Raw genomic sequence first — 14897 nt, 5'->3', positions numbered from 1 at the left:
GGTGTTGCACAAAGCACACGGTCAGCATCACCTTAATTTGACATGTTCTCTGTCACAGTGCAAGAACATGATCTTCATCAAAAAGAACTTCGAAAGGTCTTAATTATTTAAGGCTTCATGTTAATAGAACTATAACTTTTAAAATCATATATTCTTTAGTCACCCAGCATGTCCCAAATTTCTGAATCAGTTTTAAAAAATATATTGTCTCAGAATCTAAATTAAACTGGAACTAAGGCCAAGTCCTGTACTGACAGGGTAAAACAAAACATAGAGGATTACGAGGGGACCTTATGCAAGTGTTCCAAATGCTAAGGCACTGACAAAGTAAACACAGCAGTCGTCTTCAGAATGAACACAAGCACAAACTAGAGGACACAAGTTGAAATGTCACACATTCCTTTAAAACAGGACAGGAGGCTGTTGTGTGCCCAGAGGCTTGTGGGAGTATGGAAGATGTTACTGTACACAGCCCTGGCTTCTTTCAAGAAACAGCTGGAAGACTCCCGGGCTTAATTACAAAACTATCAAACAGGCTAGATGAGCCAAATCGCTTTGCCATCATTCCTTTGCCAGAATTTCAATTACACAAGAAGTCAACATTTTCCACAAATTGCTCTTTTCATTTTTTGAATTTCTCTAAGAAAAAAAACTGATGTAACTTATCATGTTTTGGGATATTAGAGTCTGAAAAATACATTCTGTTCAATCAGCGGTTTCAAGCCCTAGTCCAGAAGGACCACAGTCTCTTCTACTTTAAATTTCATCCACTTCTAAATTAATTTAATTTGAACTAACAAGGAACAAAGACTTTTTTTTCAGTTATTAGGCAAGAGCTTGGGTGAGTGCTCAGTCAAGGAACTGATGAGGTTGGAAGCCGCTGTTTTTGAAACATTAAGTGAATTACTAAACTTAATTTGAAAGAGTCTCACAGATATTATGATAGCAAATCTTTCAACAAATTCTTTCCCCCCTAATTTTTTTTTTCCAGCAGTCAGCTCTATTATGGCTATTAAGAATTATGCAGTAACTTATTAATTGATGAGTCGCATTATGTTTCGGCTTTCAGTTTTCAGTCGCTTTCCCTAAACTTCATAATAAAAATATAAGTAACATTCACGAAGGCAGTCATGTGAAACTAAAAATAGAGAACAAATAGATGAGTTCAGATTGAAAATAGACATGTAGTACCGGTATAAGATGTGCAATAACAACAAATAACAGAGGAAACTACAGTAGCCCCATACTTTGTCACTTTGTGTTTGTCTTCTCTCCACGCTCTTGTTGTTGAGGTACTGTTTGTTTGCCCAGATACATTCCCGACTCATTTGCAACAGAAATATTGGTGAGTACATAGAACACAATGTCTGTAGGTGTGGCCACAATTATATAATAATAACATGGATATTAGCACTACCAGGGGGAAATTATAGAACTGCTTATATCAAGGAGAAGAAACCTGAAAATGTTTTGTTTATGCTTATGGTGACTTCTCTAAGGCCTTTTTACACTAGGCTGTGAAAGACATTTGAATGAGGAAACAATGATAAAATATCCAGCAATTTTAGTAGATATCCCTTTTACTTTAGTAATATGTACTAAAGCAAGATATAAACCAGACATAAAATTGGTCATAGCTTTAGAAAATGAAAATTTAATACAACACTGTCAGAGAATTAAGCTTCTGAATATAGAAAATGAACATAAAAATAAATTTCTGGCAACATTGTTTTTTACTGAATTAATAGCAGGAAACAAAGGAAATGAGAGAGTAAGTACTCATTAAGATGTCCTGACCAGTTATTTAGTTTTATAACAAATGACCATTTTTTGATGAAGCCGAGCTCAAATAATAGCCTATTTCACTTGGGTATTATCTAATCATTCAACCAGGAATGTTATTTGCATAGTGTTTAGCGATAACTTCAGCTGTGCATAGCTTTGCAAATAAGGCTTGCCTGTTAAGTTTTTGTTCATGAGAAACAAGACTAGCCTGCAGAAATGAACTAGATGGAACTCTGTATGTTGTGCATTTACCAGGGACTGGTAAACTTGCTTAAGAGCACAAGACAGTCTGTGTGCTGAGAAACAAGAACTAGTTTTTCAGGTACTAACAGTATGGGAAGTTAATGCAAGCAGGAGGACAGAAAAATGGGGATAAGGCAATACTAGGCTCTTTTCGGGAGAACGACAACAAAAGGTACTGTCCATTTTAATTCTTCTTTCTTCATGATCAGATTGTAGAATTGACTGTAATGGACATAGAACTTGCTTTGCATTACAGTAGGACTGTCTACACATCAATCTACAAGCTTTCGCTTCAAATGGGAAAAACAAAAAAACTTGTTACCTAACGGTTTTACTATTTGTATAGAATTAAACACTACATCACAATGAAAATAAAGACAAATTTATCCCCAGCCATATTGAGGAACCAGAAACACAATGTTCTGCATGCGATTTCACAGCTTTTAAGCCACAATGTTGAGCACAAATGTAGTAATAAAGAGCTTTTCAGTCTTAAAGGAAAGATTAAAGTACTTGGTATAAAGACTTGCAACCTGCTCAGTGGGAATGGATGTCATTGGCTAATTAATTGCTAGTTACAAAATCCAGTCCTTAATTTTCAAATCCAGGAAAATGTAGCAAAGAGCAGTCCAGAACAGATTTGCTGCAAATGCTGGATCAACAATGTCAACGTAAGTTCATCAGTGTGTAACAGCTGCTTCTCACTTTTTATGTGTACAGTGCAATTGAATTGGTCCTATTGGTAAATAAATCCAGCCCCTATTGTTTAAAACCCATTGATATAACGATGTAAAGATGTAAAGGTCCTGAAAGTACTGTGTACTGGAAATTAGAATGGACTGAAATGCTCCATCCCTTTCATTATGTCATTTTCAACTTGTCTGCCATTTTTTAATGCCGAGCCAACATGATTTCTTTGTACATCTGGTGGACAACAGTAATTAAATGAATAATACAAGTGAAAACTATCTCTGTAAATTGTATCTTTGCTTTTTTGTTCAGATAAAAAAAGCCCATAAGATTTCTCTAAATGCCAAAAAAGCACTTGGAAGTATTCCAATGATTGTGTATTAATCGCTCTGCTGCATTTTCACTTGGCTGAACAGCACATTGCAGGTAATAAGAACTGCGAATATAATGAAAACCAAGCTTGGAAAGATTCTTCTACATCTAATTTTCAATATACTGTTTGTCAGAGGTAAGAGAGCCTAACAAAACTGACTAAAAACTGCTGTACATTACGGCATAGAATGAGCATTGCTTTTCAATGTAAAATCTTTGCTCTACTTTATACATGGAAAAAGAAATTGTACTATATGTGCTTAGCCAAAAATAAATACATTTCAGTGCTATGAACTCCATTATTCTCCTTACAGTGATTGATGCTATTTTGTTGTTTTGGGTTTTGATGTGACTATGTGATTAGTTATTGTCGATGTTTTATGAGTTTTAGATATTGAAATTAGAAAAAAGGGGCCAGCAAACATGAAAATGTAGTCTCACTATCAAGCCTAATATTTCCATAGATTAACAAACTAATCTTGTTGTTCTGCGATGGCCTTCCATTAAATCAAGCTGATTTGTTTTTCATCAGATTACAACCATTTCATGCAGATATACGTGTTGAGAGCTGTGCTGACACCTCCACCATGTTTTATTTAGGGCTCAATCTCACTTGTAAATACACCGTTAATAATTCTAAACTGACACCCTCAGGGAGCTGCACAGTGGCCTATACAAGATCGAATACCTGGGGCTCGGCTTGTTGAAAATTGTACAGTCAAATGATATTCCTATGTCTACAATTTAAATTTACATTTTGCAGCTACAGAACTGTCAGACTGGTTATCAGCTAAATAAGGGATATGAAGGCAAGTGCACTGGATAGAAACTCCTGACATTACTGAGAATATTTGGAAATGGCCTAGACTTTGTTACTAGATGGTGTGACCAGGATTTCCCAGTAAACATTTAATAGAGCACTGCCAGGGATGAATGGGCATGAGTCAGCCAATGTTTCCTCTGCCTGGTAACACAAGCTTGTGAGCTTGCAGCGTCAGGAGTGAGTGACACCTCTGCTCCCTCTGGTACAGACTCTCCTGTAAGGCGCTTGTGAGGGTCACAGCACGTCAAATGACAAATGGCTCTGACTGCTGAGGGTGCTGGAGCAGATACAGTGACTGTAGTAGTTGAGTTGATTGAACAAGGTGATCCCAGATCGATATGATAGAAAAATAACTCAATTGTTTGACTACATTGCAGCACAATGGCATGTTAGTGGCACCACAGCAATGGCTTCCCATCCATGGGGAGAACAGTCTCATACTCTCAGATTCTCCCTTACACCCTGTGCTTCTGAGACAGGCTCTGCCTCATCAACAGGATTAATTTCTTACTTATAATGTACAGTATGACCATTTTGAGTTGTGACAATGGAAGAGAAGCTTTCACAGCCCTCAAACCTAGAGGTGATTGAGTTTGGGTTGGCTGTGGTCAGCAGATAAGCTTTCGGGGTCTCATAGTTACCTCAGACAGCTCCTTTCCAGAACATTCTTTTACCTTTTCACGTCCCCTACACCGACAGGTCCGGAAGGGTGGGATAACCATGAAGCAGAACCACTCTTCCAGCACGCCAGCAGGCCACCCCTGTGGAGCTGTGTGTGTGTAATCTTCACATTCTGTCTGGGCCTCACAACCTCTAAACACAGGTAGAGCTCTGCACGTCCACCCATCCAGACACCATACAGGATCCACCTTACTCTGATAATCTACCAGCACTCTCCTCCTCCTCTGCTGCTTCTTAGATATACAGCATTATACAGTACAAATGCATGGCTCCTGTCCATTTGTATACACAGGTAGAGAATTCGAGTTTCGCTTTCCAGTTCCATGAAAAGAAAATTTAGCCTCCCAAGGAACATAACCCTAGTATGAGATGAAAATGAATCTAAAAAAAAAAATGTGAAACCAGTGTATAACTGTCTGAACCTGGAAGACTAACAAATTCTTTGATTTTGCTTATCGCACCAATTTACCTAGTCTCTGAGAACTACCATTGGATATCTACATTTACAAATTTATTCAACAGTGGTATATACAGTAGATATTATTTTTTCTAGATGTATACCATACAAATAAAAAAAAAATGTCCCTTGTCTTTTACTCCTTTTAGACTGTAGTCCCGCACTCTTAATGTTTTTGCCAGCTCATCGAGCTCGTGAGCACAGGTGTTCACTTCTTGGCAGTGCTTTGTGCGTCTCAAAGCAGCCTGGGAACAGCACACTCAGATAGAACATGGCAAATCGATGAAAGGTAAAATCTTTGCTTTTACCTTTTCTACAGGGGTTTGCATGGCAAGAAGATATGAACTTCCCAGCTTTTCTGCAGCTTTCTTTGGGGGATCTTCGAATGCCGTTCTCTGATGAGATCAAATACACCATTTTGTCCCTTGCAATCCTTCTGTTTCTTGTGGCGGCATCCATATTAGCGTGGCAGATATACCGATACTGCAAACAGAAACCAAGAGCCAATAGAAAAGGTATATATTCAGTGCTTTAACCCATTTTGCCAATGGTTTCCCTTCAACAATGGGAGCATAAAATTCTGTGCCCAGTCCTATGTAACTCAGAAAATATCCAAATGCCCCTTTTTTCCCTGGGTTTTCACCTTATTTGTCTAGCCGATGACCTCTACCCTAAAAGAAAATAATGCCAGACCTGAACACTACTGAAACTCAATAAGAGAAAACACAAAAGTGATTCACATTGGCAAATGCAAGGTACAAGGAGACAGTTTTCTGTCAAATCACTTTAAAAAGAATAGTGGCCATGCCCCAAGAAACTGTAACAAGCTTCACAATCACACAAAAGCTTGGATTAAATCAAAATTTTGTCCTTCCTGCTAATAACACATTTCGAACATTGCTTGATGGCAAAAATATAACTTTCTTCTCTTCAATGGGAAGATTCCATCAGCTATCAGATCTGAAGCTGTAAGTGGACAATTTAATTTAACTGAACACTCTAATTAAAAGAGGAAGGGATAAACACTCATCATCAAAAGCCACATTGAGGGCACTTTACCAACTGTGAAAAGATTAGCAGAATCTGGAGACTCTCTGCCCACAAACTCATCTATTTTTATCCTTCATTTATTTCAGTAACAGGACCCCAAAGCACAGATGAGAAAAGTGCAAAAGACAGCATTGTTGAAAATATCCGTGATGGTGGCTCAGACACACATAACTATAAGGTGAACCTCAAGGTGATGGTCTTCAACTCGAGAGACATGGTGTTCAACTCGAGAGACAGAACAGATCAGTAATGTGAGAGATAGGATGTAAAACTGTTATCGAATACAGTCTCCTGGGTGAGCAGTAGTCAGGTCAGCTTTCTCCTTTGGGTTATATTGCAAGAGATTTTTTTACAAAAAGCTTAATGACCTGATCTGTACAATCAGGAGAGGTACTGTATCTATTCACTGGGAAGGTGTATATAAAACTCTGATACTTTATTTTATTATTTTTGCTGGGATGTTATGCAAACATTTGTTCTCAGAGTTTCACCAAAGTTAAAGCATTTAGACAATGTTTTGGCCTCATGTAGTAAACTTCTTAGTTTTCTTAATTACTAATGATTTTCCAATGGGGGATTGAGATTAAAAAGTACATGACATTTTGGCATGACTTCCTGGAGAACAGGAATTCAGAGCTAACAGCAGGATATTTGATTAGTTGAGGGCGTTTCCAAGGATTGTTTCAGACTGCGGTTTAGCAGGAATTTTCGTCTACTGTTCAAAGAGCAAAGACTATATTGTATGCTTTGTATTTCACAAACCATTACAGAAAACTGATACAAACCCTCTTTATCATAAGCAGTAAACCCTTCCAGTCTGGGGTGGTACAGTGTAGTGGCTGATAACACTGCTTGCTCACAGCTCTCAAGTTCTGGGTTCGATTCTGGACTGGGGCACATGCTATCTTCTCATGGGTTTTGCTCGGTGCTCCATCTGCCTTCCAAATATATCCTGGCTAAATTGGTGTCTCTGATCTGTCCCTGTGCACTTGTGTACAATGGACCTTCAACCTGTCCAGGGCGCAGTCCTGCCTTGTGCCCTGAGTTTCTAAGATAGGCTCCAGGATTCCACAACCCTTATCAGCAATAAGAAACTTTTTGACAAAGGATGGATTGATGCTGTAAATCCTGATGGGTGATGTCAATCAACATTCACAGAAGTGGACAGATTGAAATACAAATACAAAACCTCATGCATCATGCAGCCTTAAACTTTTGAGAGACTGCAGCTCAAAATAAGCTTTGGTTGTACAAAATCACTTAGACCCTTGTCACAATCTTTCTCTCAAAGACTGAACTCATATGCTCAAATCAACCCACCTCCTAACATTTGCATTGAAACACTAGCATACTGTAGTTGATTATGATGCATACAAACATAATCAAAAGAGGTCAGTTATTAAAATCCTGATTTGGGAGGAACTCTGTATCTGAAGGTTTATATTCAAACTGGGCCTTAATCACAACTGATTATTGCTACCTGTAACTGAGCTGCATAATGGTCTTGATTTCTTTCTGAACTCAGGCCTTGGTTTGAAAAATTTCCTAAAGCACATCATTTCCAACAATTTTAGGACACAAAACTATGCAGTCTCACCTCTACTTGCCTGCTAAGAATTTGCTTCATTTCTGACTGAACAGCTCCTAATAGGGGATCAATGAAGATTGATTGGCACAAGTGGGAATTACACAAACAGACAGCTCCCACAGTGAGTCACTGTTTTCCACTGTGTTATATTTCAGCTGCCACACCTGAGGGAGGGCAGTCCTGAAACGTTCTAATTAGCCCTGGGTTTATACTGGATCTATACAAATCTTATTCAGCTTTTTAAGAGCAGAAAACAACATTTAAAAAGGCCTCAAATAGAACATTGAAATCAATGAGCCTGGCTGGAGAGAAAATAAGAAGACACAGGGGTTACTGAGTACCAGTAAGGTATACACCTACTGTCAAGCCTTTCAAAATTACATTCAGGGTGAACTCACACAAACAGACATTGCACACCCTCCTCACACTAGGGACACTTTTCCCAGAAGCCAACTACCTTACCAGCATGACTTCAGACTGTGGGAGGAAACCAAAACACCTGCAGGAAATTCACGTAAACATGAGGAGAACATGCAAACTCCATGCAGATAGCACCCCAGGTCCAGAGACCCCAGGACTCCAGTGCTGTGAGGCACACTGCTAACCATTTTCATGTCCCGGCCTCCAGGTGGAGAAGCTGCAGGATGAGATTGAGAAGCTGAGCAGATGCCTGTCGCCAGCGTCCTCCCTGTCCGAGCAGGACAGCGTGGATCTGGACAGCATGTTGGAGGAGGAGGAGCAGGAGAGCCCCAGGGGGAAGCTGAGGTTCTCCCTCTTCTATGACAGGGAGCTGTCCCGGCTCCTGGTGACCGTGCTGAGCGCCTGCGAGCTGCCGGCCCGGGACTTCAGCCAGAGTGTGGACCCCTTTGTCAGGGTGCGGGTGCTGGCGGGCCCCCTGTCAGAGCAGACCGGCCTGCACTGCACCCTCCACGAGTGGGAGACCAGGCTGGTGAAGAAGAGCAGGAACCCCTCGTTTGGGGACCAGTTCTCCTGCTCGCTGACCGAGGAGGAGGTCCCCAACATCACGATCAAGCTGGAGGCATGTATCTCGAGCTAAAACCAATCAGCATGTCATGTATCAGTGAACCGCTGCAGTTTTTCAGGCTCCGCTAATACTGTACATTAGCCTCTAATGTAGTTTTAAGGAAATGTTTTCAGTTCAGTTGTTTTTAATTCTGGTAAAGCAGAACACTACCAAATTAGTACAGTTATGATTAGGACACTTCACCATACTACTATGGTAGGTTTTTCATTATTTTTTTAAGTGTGATCAATATTTATAAGAATATGCAGTATGAATATGGCCCTGAAACCTTACAAAGTACCTTTGTCTTTGGTAAAAAAGTAATGTACAACTATTTTCGATCATAACTGGGTTAGGCTTTCTTGCTTTCTTCCTTCACCTGTATTTCCTGTTTCAAATGCTTGTCCGTAGTTTATTTTTGCTCTTAGATTATTCTAGGACATGTTTTTCTGAATACTGTTATGGTAGCTATTCTAGGGCTGTGTATTTGGTTTGAGTTTGGTTTTAAAATGGAAACACTTTGGGCAGATTAGGACTTAAGAAAAGTATTATCATCCTTCATTTCTAACAATGTTAGTCACTTACTTATTATGATACAGTAGGTTCCAATAGATTATTTGTCTCAATCAACTTATCCGGAAAACATTACAATCTTTCTTTTGGGTGGTTGTTTGACAGGCCTCGAAAATAAATCAAACAAATGTTTCTTGAACTAAGTAAATAAACCACTTCAAATGAAGGGTGTGAAAACACACGGGAGACGTTAGTTATAATAGATGCAAATGTTTATACACATCAATGGTGGCATATACAGTATATGTTTTGATCACAAGTTTCTTTTATCAGCTATTACTTTGATACCATTTTCTCTCTACCAAATAACAAAAAATAAGTTTCAAAGCTGTTCGTGATTCAGAATTGCATTCCTAAGCCTGACGGTTGTCTATGATCTATGATCCATTCCTGGTGGTCTTCATAAAACATCAAGCACACAAACCCAACAAACACATCCAGATCAGTGTAAAAGCCTGACAAAATAAATGTCAGCATTGTTCTATTCACATTTAAGAAAGCAAATAGGAAAAAAATTTAAATATACAATGTGGATTTGTAGATTAGTGACAACCGCAATGAGGATATGCCCAGATGCTTAGTTCCTGATGGTGTCACACTCTCATTGTCCTGTTTGAGCCATATAATTTCCAAGTAACTTCTAAAATCTCTCCTGTAGGAAGGCCAGGTCCCCAAATCCCTATCTAACTGCTTCTTTTCACTGCTTTACAACCTGAAACAAGCTTCTAAAAATCAAAAAGTTATAATAGAATTCCAGAGCGGACCCATAGTAGGTCATTGAACTTTGCTGACTCAGTGCTCAAGTATGTCTGTAACTTCACCCTCTCATTTCTCAAAAGACCACCGCTATACAGCCAAAAATCATTCCGGGTCCGTAAACGGACATAAAGGCTCATTTTTGAGGTGTAATTGCAGATGAAGGTTACAGACAAGATCTCATGTTTTTCACTTGGTTGTTAGCTGCCTGTCAACCCAGAACCTCATTTCTCAAGAACGATTTCTTGTCAAATGTCAAATGACATGGCTGGGTAGTTTTGTTACAAACACTAAAGACTGTGAAAATGAGCGCCTTATATTTTCTATTTGTATGGATACTTGCAAGTTGTATGTGTAGTGTTTTTTCCTAAATAATCAGTTAAAATGCCTGTTGTGCCCATGACAGTTCGAATGTCAATAGGACATTCTTTCCAACTACTTGCAACATCCATCTGCAGATTCTATCATTAAAACTTGGCTCCCTCTAGTGGAATGTTTGTTAAAGTAGCTCATTCACTTAATCAGCCACAGATTACATCAAATTGAAAGTTGATTTTTAAGTAATTTTTTTCATGTGTGATTGGGGTTAAGTTCATTCTTGAGTACAATGCCTCATTGAAAACATTTTTCACAGGTCAGAGATTTTGATAAATATTCCAGACATGCTGCTCTTGGAGAAGTCAGGACATCTTTGACAAGTTTGAACATTTACTACCCTGTGGAGACCCTGGACGACCTACAGGCTGTAAAGAAGGTGGGATATCCTACCAGGTTGTTCTCTTTTAATGGGTCTTCTAACAGATTCACGAAGGAAGACCGTAACCAAGGCCTCCCTCACCTCTGCTACTCAAACTCAGCTCTCTGGGACATCACCTACTGAAAAAACTATCAATACCACAGCAAGCCTCTCGCTCAAATTCATCTTTCTGCTTCCCTCCTCCACTCCCCTTGGTTAATGTATCTACCTGTATGGGGATGTTAGTTTCCTTTTCATACAGCCAGGGGGTCAGCACTCAGCTAAGGAGTATTCAAACAAGGGTTTGCGCACCCTTGACTCCTCAATGAACAGTCCTGAATGCATTTTCTTATTGAATGATGTCATTCCTTGTGAATTGTTAACCTACCTGACTGTTACTTTAATGCTTTAGTGGGGAGTCTCAGTTTTCTACAATTTTTTACAAGGCATAAGTAAAGACTACCACACAACACACCGAGAGGTTTCTAGAGTACTAAGAACTGAAAATAGTAAAAGTCATTTCAGTTACAACTGAATGTAAAAAGTTTATCTGAAAGCCAAGTACATGTCTTTGTAGAAAACATATCTTGTGGAGCCGAGTCACACCACCTGCCCCCAGTGTGTAAACCACATCGAAATACATTCGCATCTACATTCTGGGTTTTCACATGCAAAGGCTTATAAACTACAAGAGAATTTTAATATTTAATTTAAGCTGTCTGAACGATCTGGGCTCTAGCTGCAGATTCACATGTATTATTCATAAATATGCATGATGAAAAAGATCAGGACTAAGGTTGCAGGAAGATTTCAGAAAAAAAATGTCTTCATAGCAAAGTGTTTTACCTCCATTTGAAGCAGATCCTAAAGACTCTCCCCCCTTGCCTGGCAAGTGATTCGTTCTCCTGATGACTAATTCTTATTTGCATTTTCAAGTGACTTCTTTCACCGCACTTTTCATTTGCACTTTCATCCGTTTGAAATTGCAGGACTTGGTGGGAGAGGTTCTTCTGTCTCTCAAGTACCTCCCCACGTCCCAGAGAATAGAAGTGGGGCTTCTCAAGATCAGAACTGTTTCATGGACTAACAATCAAGATAAAGGTGGAGTATTTATGCTGCCTTTTCAAAAAGAAGGGGTGATCTTTAAAGCTCAGTCTCTGTCTTTACTAAAGGACACTGAATCCTTGCAAAACGCTTTCATAGCTGGAGGTCTAAAAAAAACACTGATTTCCAATGTATTGCATATAACTCTAATTACAATCAAGACTCCTTTGCATTTCAATTTTCTCAATGTTTTTGATAAAATTCCTATCAAAAGATTCATTCTAAAATTACAGGCTGTAAGTTTTCAGGGAAACAAGAGTGTTTGGATTGAGATCTGTTCAACAAACAGAAAATGGAGTACAGATAAAGGTCTGAAAAATTCAATTTTGGGTTTAGTAATTAGTGGAGTACAAAAGGGATCTGTCTTAGGACCTCAGCTCTCCCTAATTCGTTTCAATGATCTACATTCTGAAATTGTTTTCATAGTATAAACTACACAGATGTAAACATAAAACTGAGAACAGTATTTTTTTGCAACCATGTTGTTGAAGCTGATGCTCTGGTTTCCTTCGAGAAACACCTGCATGAGATCCTTAGATCCACGAGCTGCTAAGTCCCAAAAGATGGACCAAATTGCCCCTTCTCAACTGTAGTCATTTTTATTTTCTTAAAGCTATGTAAACTAATAACACGTGAAGGTTCAATAATTACCCAGCGTGTGAATTGGAATGGCACACAGGAGAGACAACAGAGGCTAAAGGCTAATAAAGTGACTGTAATAGAGTACTGTACTGGCATCTGGTAGGGATGTGATTGTAGCTATGCTGACTTAATATACCTGTAATTCCTTATAATTAAGTCTATGAATTTTTCACAGGTTATAAAAGCAAACATGCGAACTTATGGACTTGAAGTAATACTAAAGTTTGCTTTAAAAGGTAAATAGTTAGATACCCTGTTGAGCATTATTAAAAGAACAACAGACTAATTATGGCATTTAAGTGGTATTGGTTTGGAAATACAAGGACGAAACATAATGGCACTAGGCTTTACACTAAACATGGTGCCAAGAATAGGAGCAAACTCACAAATACCCGGTGTTGTAGCTTCCCTTCCCAAGACATTTTAACACCAGAGACCAATCTTTATTTCATGCTCTAGCTCTTCATGTCCTTGTTTTCCAGCACTCTATGCCAGAACCAGCATCTCCTGTAACCAATGTAGGCTGAAGACTCAGAAGACACCTCAGAAGTCAAAAAAAGACATGACCGTCTTCAACGAGATCATGACCTTTTCGCTGCCCGAGCCCCACATTAGGGAATGTGTCATTGCCATCACCGTGTTTGAGACGAGCACAAAAAGAAGGAAGTCCAAACGCCTGATTGGACAGGCCGTCGTGAGGAAGAGAAAAGCCAGCGAGGACGAGCACTGGAGCCTGATGATGCAGTGCCTGCGTCAGCCAATCGCAAAATGGCACTCCCTGTTTATCTGACTCAGTTTGGTCACCACGGTTACAGGTGTGCAGAACTGAAAGAATACTGATGCCACGAGGAAGAGCTTGTATCAGATCCTTCTGGTTCCAAGCTGACTTCCTCTGTTAGAAATGATTATCTCTGTATATTTTTTCCTTAAACCTGACCTTAAGAACTGATAGCTGAAAAAAAACAAAACAACTGAACATAGGTGATCTACTGCATCTCTAGGATTAAAGCTTATTTAAAACTTTGAATAGTATTAGATTTCAAATTCGGCAGTTCTTGCCTGTCATGATGTACAAATAAAGCCTATTGTAACTATACTGTGCGAGCTTGGAATTGGATCGTCTCATTTGGGTTAGAACTCGTCTATCAGGTGGGAGGTCCCTTCCTCGTTCAGCCATTCTGTCTGGAGCTGCTCTGCTTCAGGACTATTCCCACTGAAGTTAGGATCATTCTCAAGTGAAGAAGACAAAGAAAACTTATCTAGAATAAAATACGTTCTTCCTGGCCAGTGGCAATGCCAAAGGAAGGTGTGGGTGGCCGATATGTCTCCTCCTCCTCTGTCTGCCCCCTTCTAAGCTTCATCCTCTAAGCAACACGAAACGTTGCAAGGGATGAGACCCCAGAACATGAAGATGTTCAGATAGGACCAGAGCCCTGAGCTCCTTCTCCGTGTTTGTGTCACGTTCTTCTCCATCCCCCCTACCAGGAAAGATGATCCCAAGCCTCTTTTCAGAACTCCTATTTAGAAATCTTAAGAATAAGAAGGATTGTGAGAGGCATGGTGACAAGTTGCTTTTCCCCAAGGACCTGTTTGTACATGAAAACACAGGCTGTGAAGACAGGGATCAGGAGGCGTCATGTGTTTAAAAAAGGAATAACAGCATGTGATATGCCCTCTGGGTGATTTACAAGCCAACATTTCCCCAGTACAAAATGTAAATATTCTATAAATATTTAAATTTATATCCCATGGCATCTTTACTGGGGCATAATTCTTCATGTATATCCACTGAACAGAGCGTTTATGGGCCTGCACACAGGAAAATAACAGCCTACAGTATTCCCTGAGAAACAGTCATCCTGAAGTCAGTAGATGCATGTCGTTCCTTTAAGAACCAGACCACTGACTGCAGAGTGTTATCAGTGGAAATGATAAGAATATGATTGTTTGCCTATGGTGTAGCAAGTAAGCAGTCACTTACACTATTATTCAGTCTAGGTCAATGAGCAAACTTTCATGTACTTTATTTTTTTGGAGAGGTTCTTTTGTCTCTCAAGAAGAGTTATTTCTTAAGTAAAACACGTTAAACAGAATAAAGAATCATCTAGTAACAAAATGAATTGGTTGCTATCAGTTTGTAGAACAGGAAAGGCAAATGTTGATAGGTTTAATAACTTTTTCCATTAAACTTTGGTACCATCAAGTTCAACAGCCACCAGACGATGTACAGGTGTGTCACGCTCCTTTTAAAACCACATGTCTGCAGTGCAGAAAGACTCCCAAAGGAAACAGCCATACATCTGTATGTGCTTTCATAGGCTTGGTGTGGATCGGGAAAGGCTACCATGTTCCATCGATTAAAAACCCTGCCGT

At 39.4% G+C, this 14897-nt stretch overlaps 1 protein-coding gene across 1 annotated transcript; it reads left to right on the top strand.

Annotated features, from left to right (window-relative positions):
* Nucleotides 1–1997: 1997 nt before the first annotated feature.
* syt19 (synaptotagmin XIX) lies at nucleotides 1998–13616 on the top strand. The gene is made up of 8 exons (XM_088934676.1): nucleotides 1998–2200; nucleotides 4613–4736; nucleotides 5371–5566; nucleotides 6188–6279; nucleotides 8318–8728; nucleotides 10677–10796; nucleotides 11768–11879; nucleotides 13007–13616. Exons 3-8 carry the CDS (start codon nucleotides 5392–5394, stop codon nucleotides 13312–13314), a joined length of 1218 nt encoding a protein of 405 aa, XP_088790802.1. The 5' UTR covers nucleotides 1998–2200; nucleotides 4613–4736; nucleotides 5371–5391; the 3' UTR covers nucleotides 13315–13616.
* The last annotated feature ends 1281 nt before the right edge of the window (nucleotides 13617–14897 follow it).

Source organism: Atractosteus spatula, chromosome 16 (assembly GCF_055471065.1).
Source record: "Atractosteus spatula isolate fAtrSpa1 chromosome 16, fAtrSpa1.hap1, whole genome shotgun sequence".
Lineage (NCBI taxonomy): Eukaryota > Metazoa > Chordata > Actinopteri > Semionotiformes > Lepisosteidae > Atractosteus > Atractosteus spatula.
Note: the sequence above shows the minus strand (reverse complement) of the source record. Positions and strands in the feature narration are given on the sequence as shown.

Coding starts and splice junctions, on each gene's coding strand:
- syt19 (XM_088934676.1), top strand. CDS start 5,392: ATGAACTTCCCAGCTTTTCTGCAGCTTTCTTTGGGGGATCTTCGAATG. Junction 8,729..10,676: donor ACATCACGATCAAGCTGGAG/GCATGTATCTCG, acceptor CATTTTTCACAG/GTCAGAGATTTTGATAAATA. Junction 11,880..13,006: donor GACTAACAATCAAGATAAAG/GTGGAGTATTTA, acceptor CTTGTTTTCCAG/CACTCTATGCCAGAACCAGC.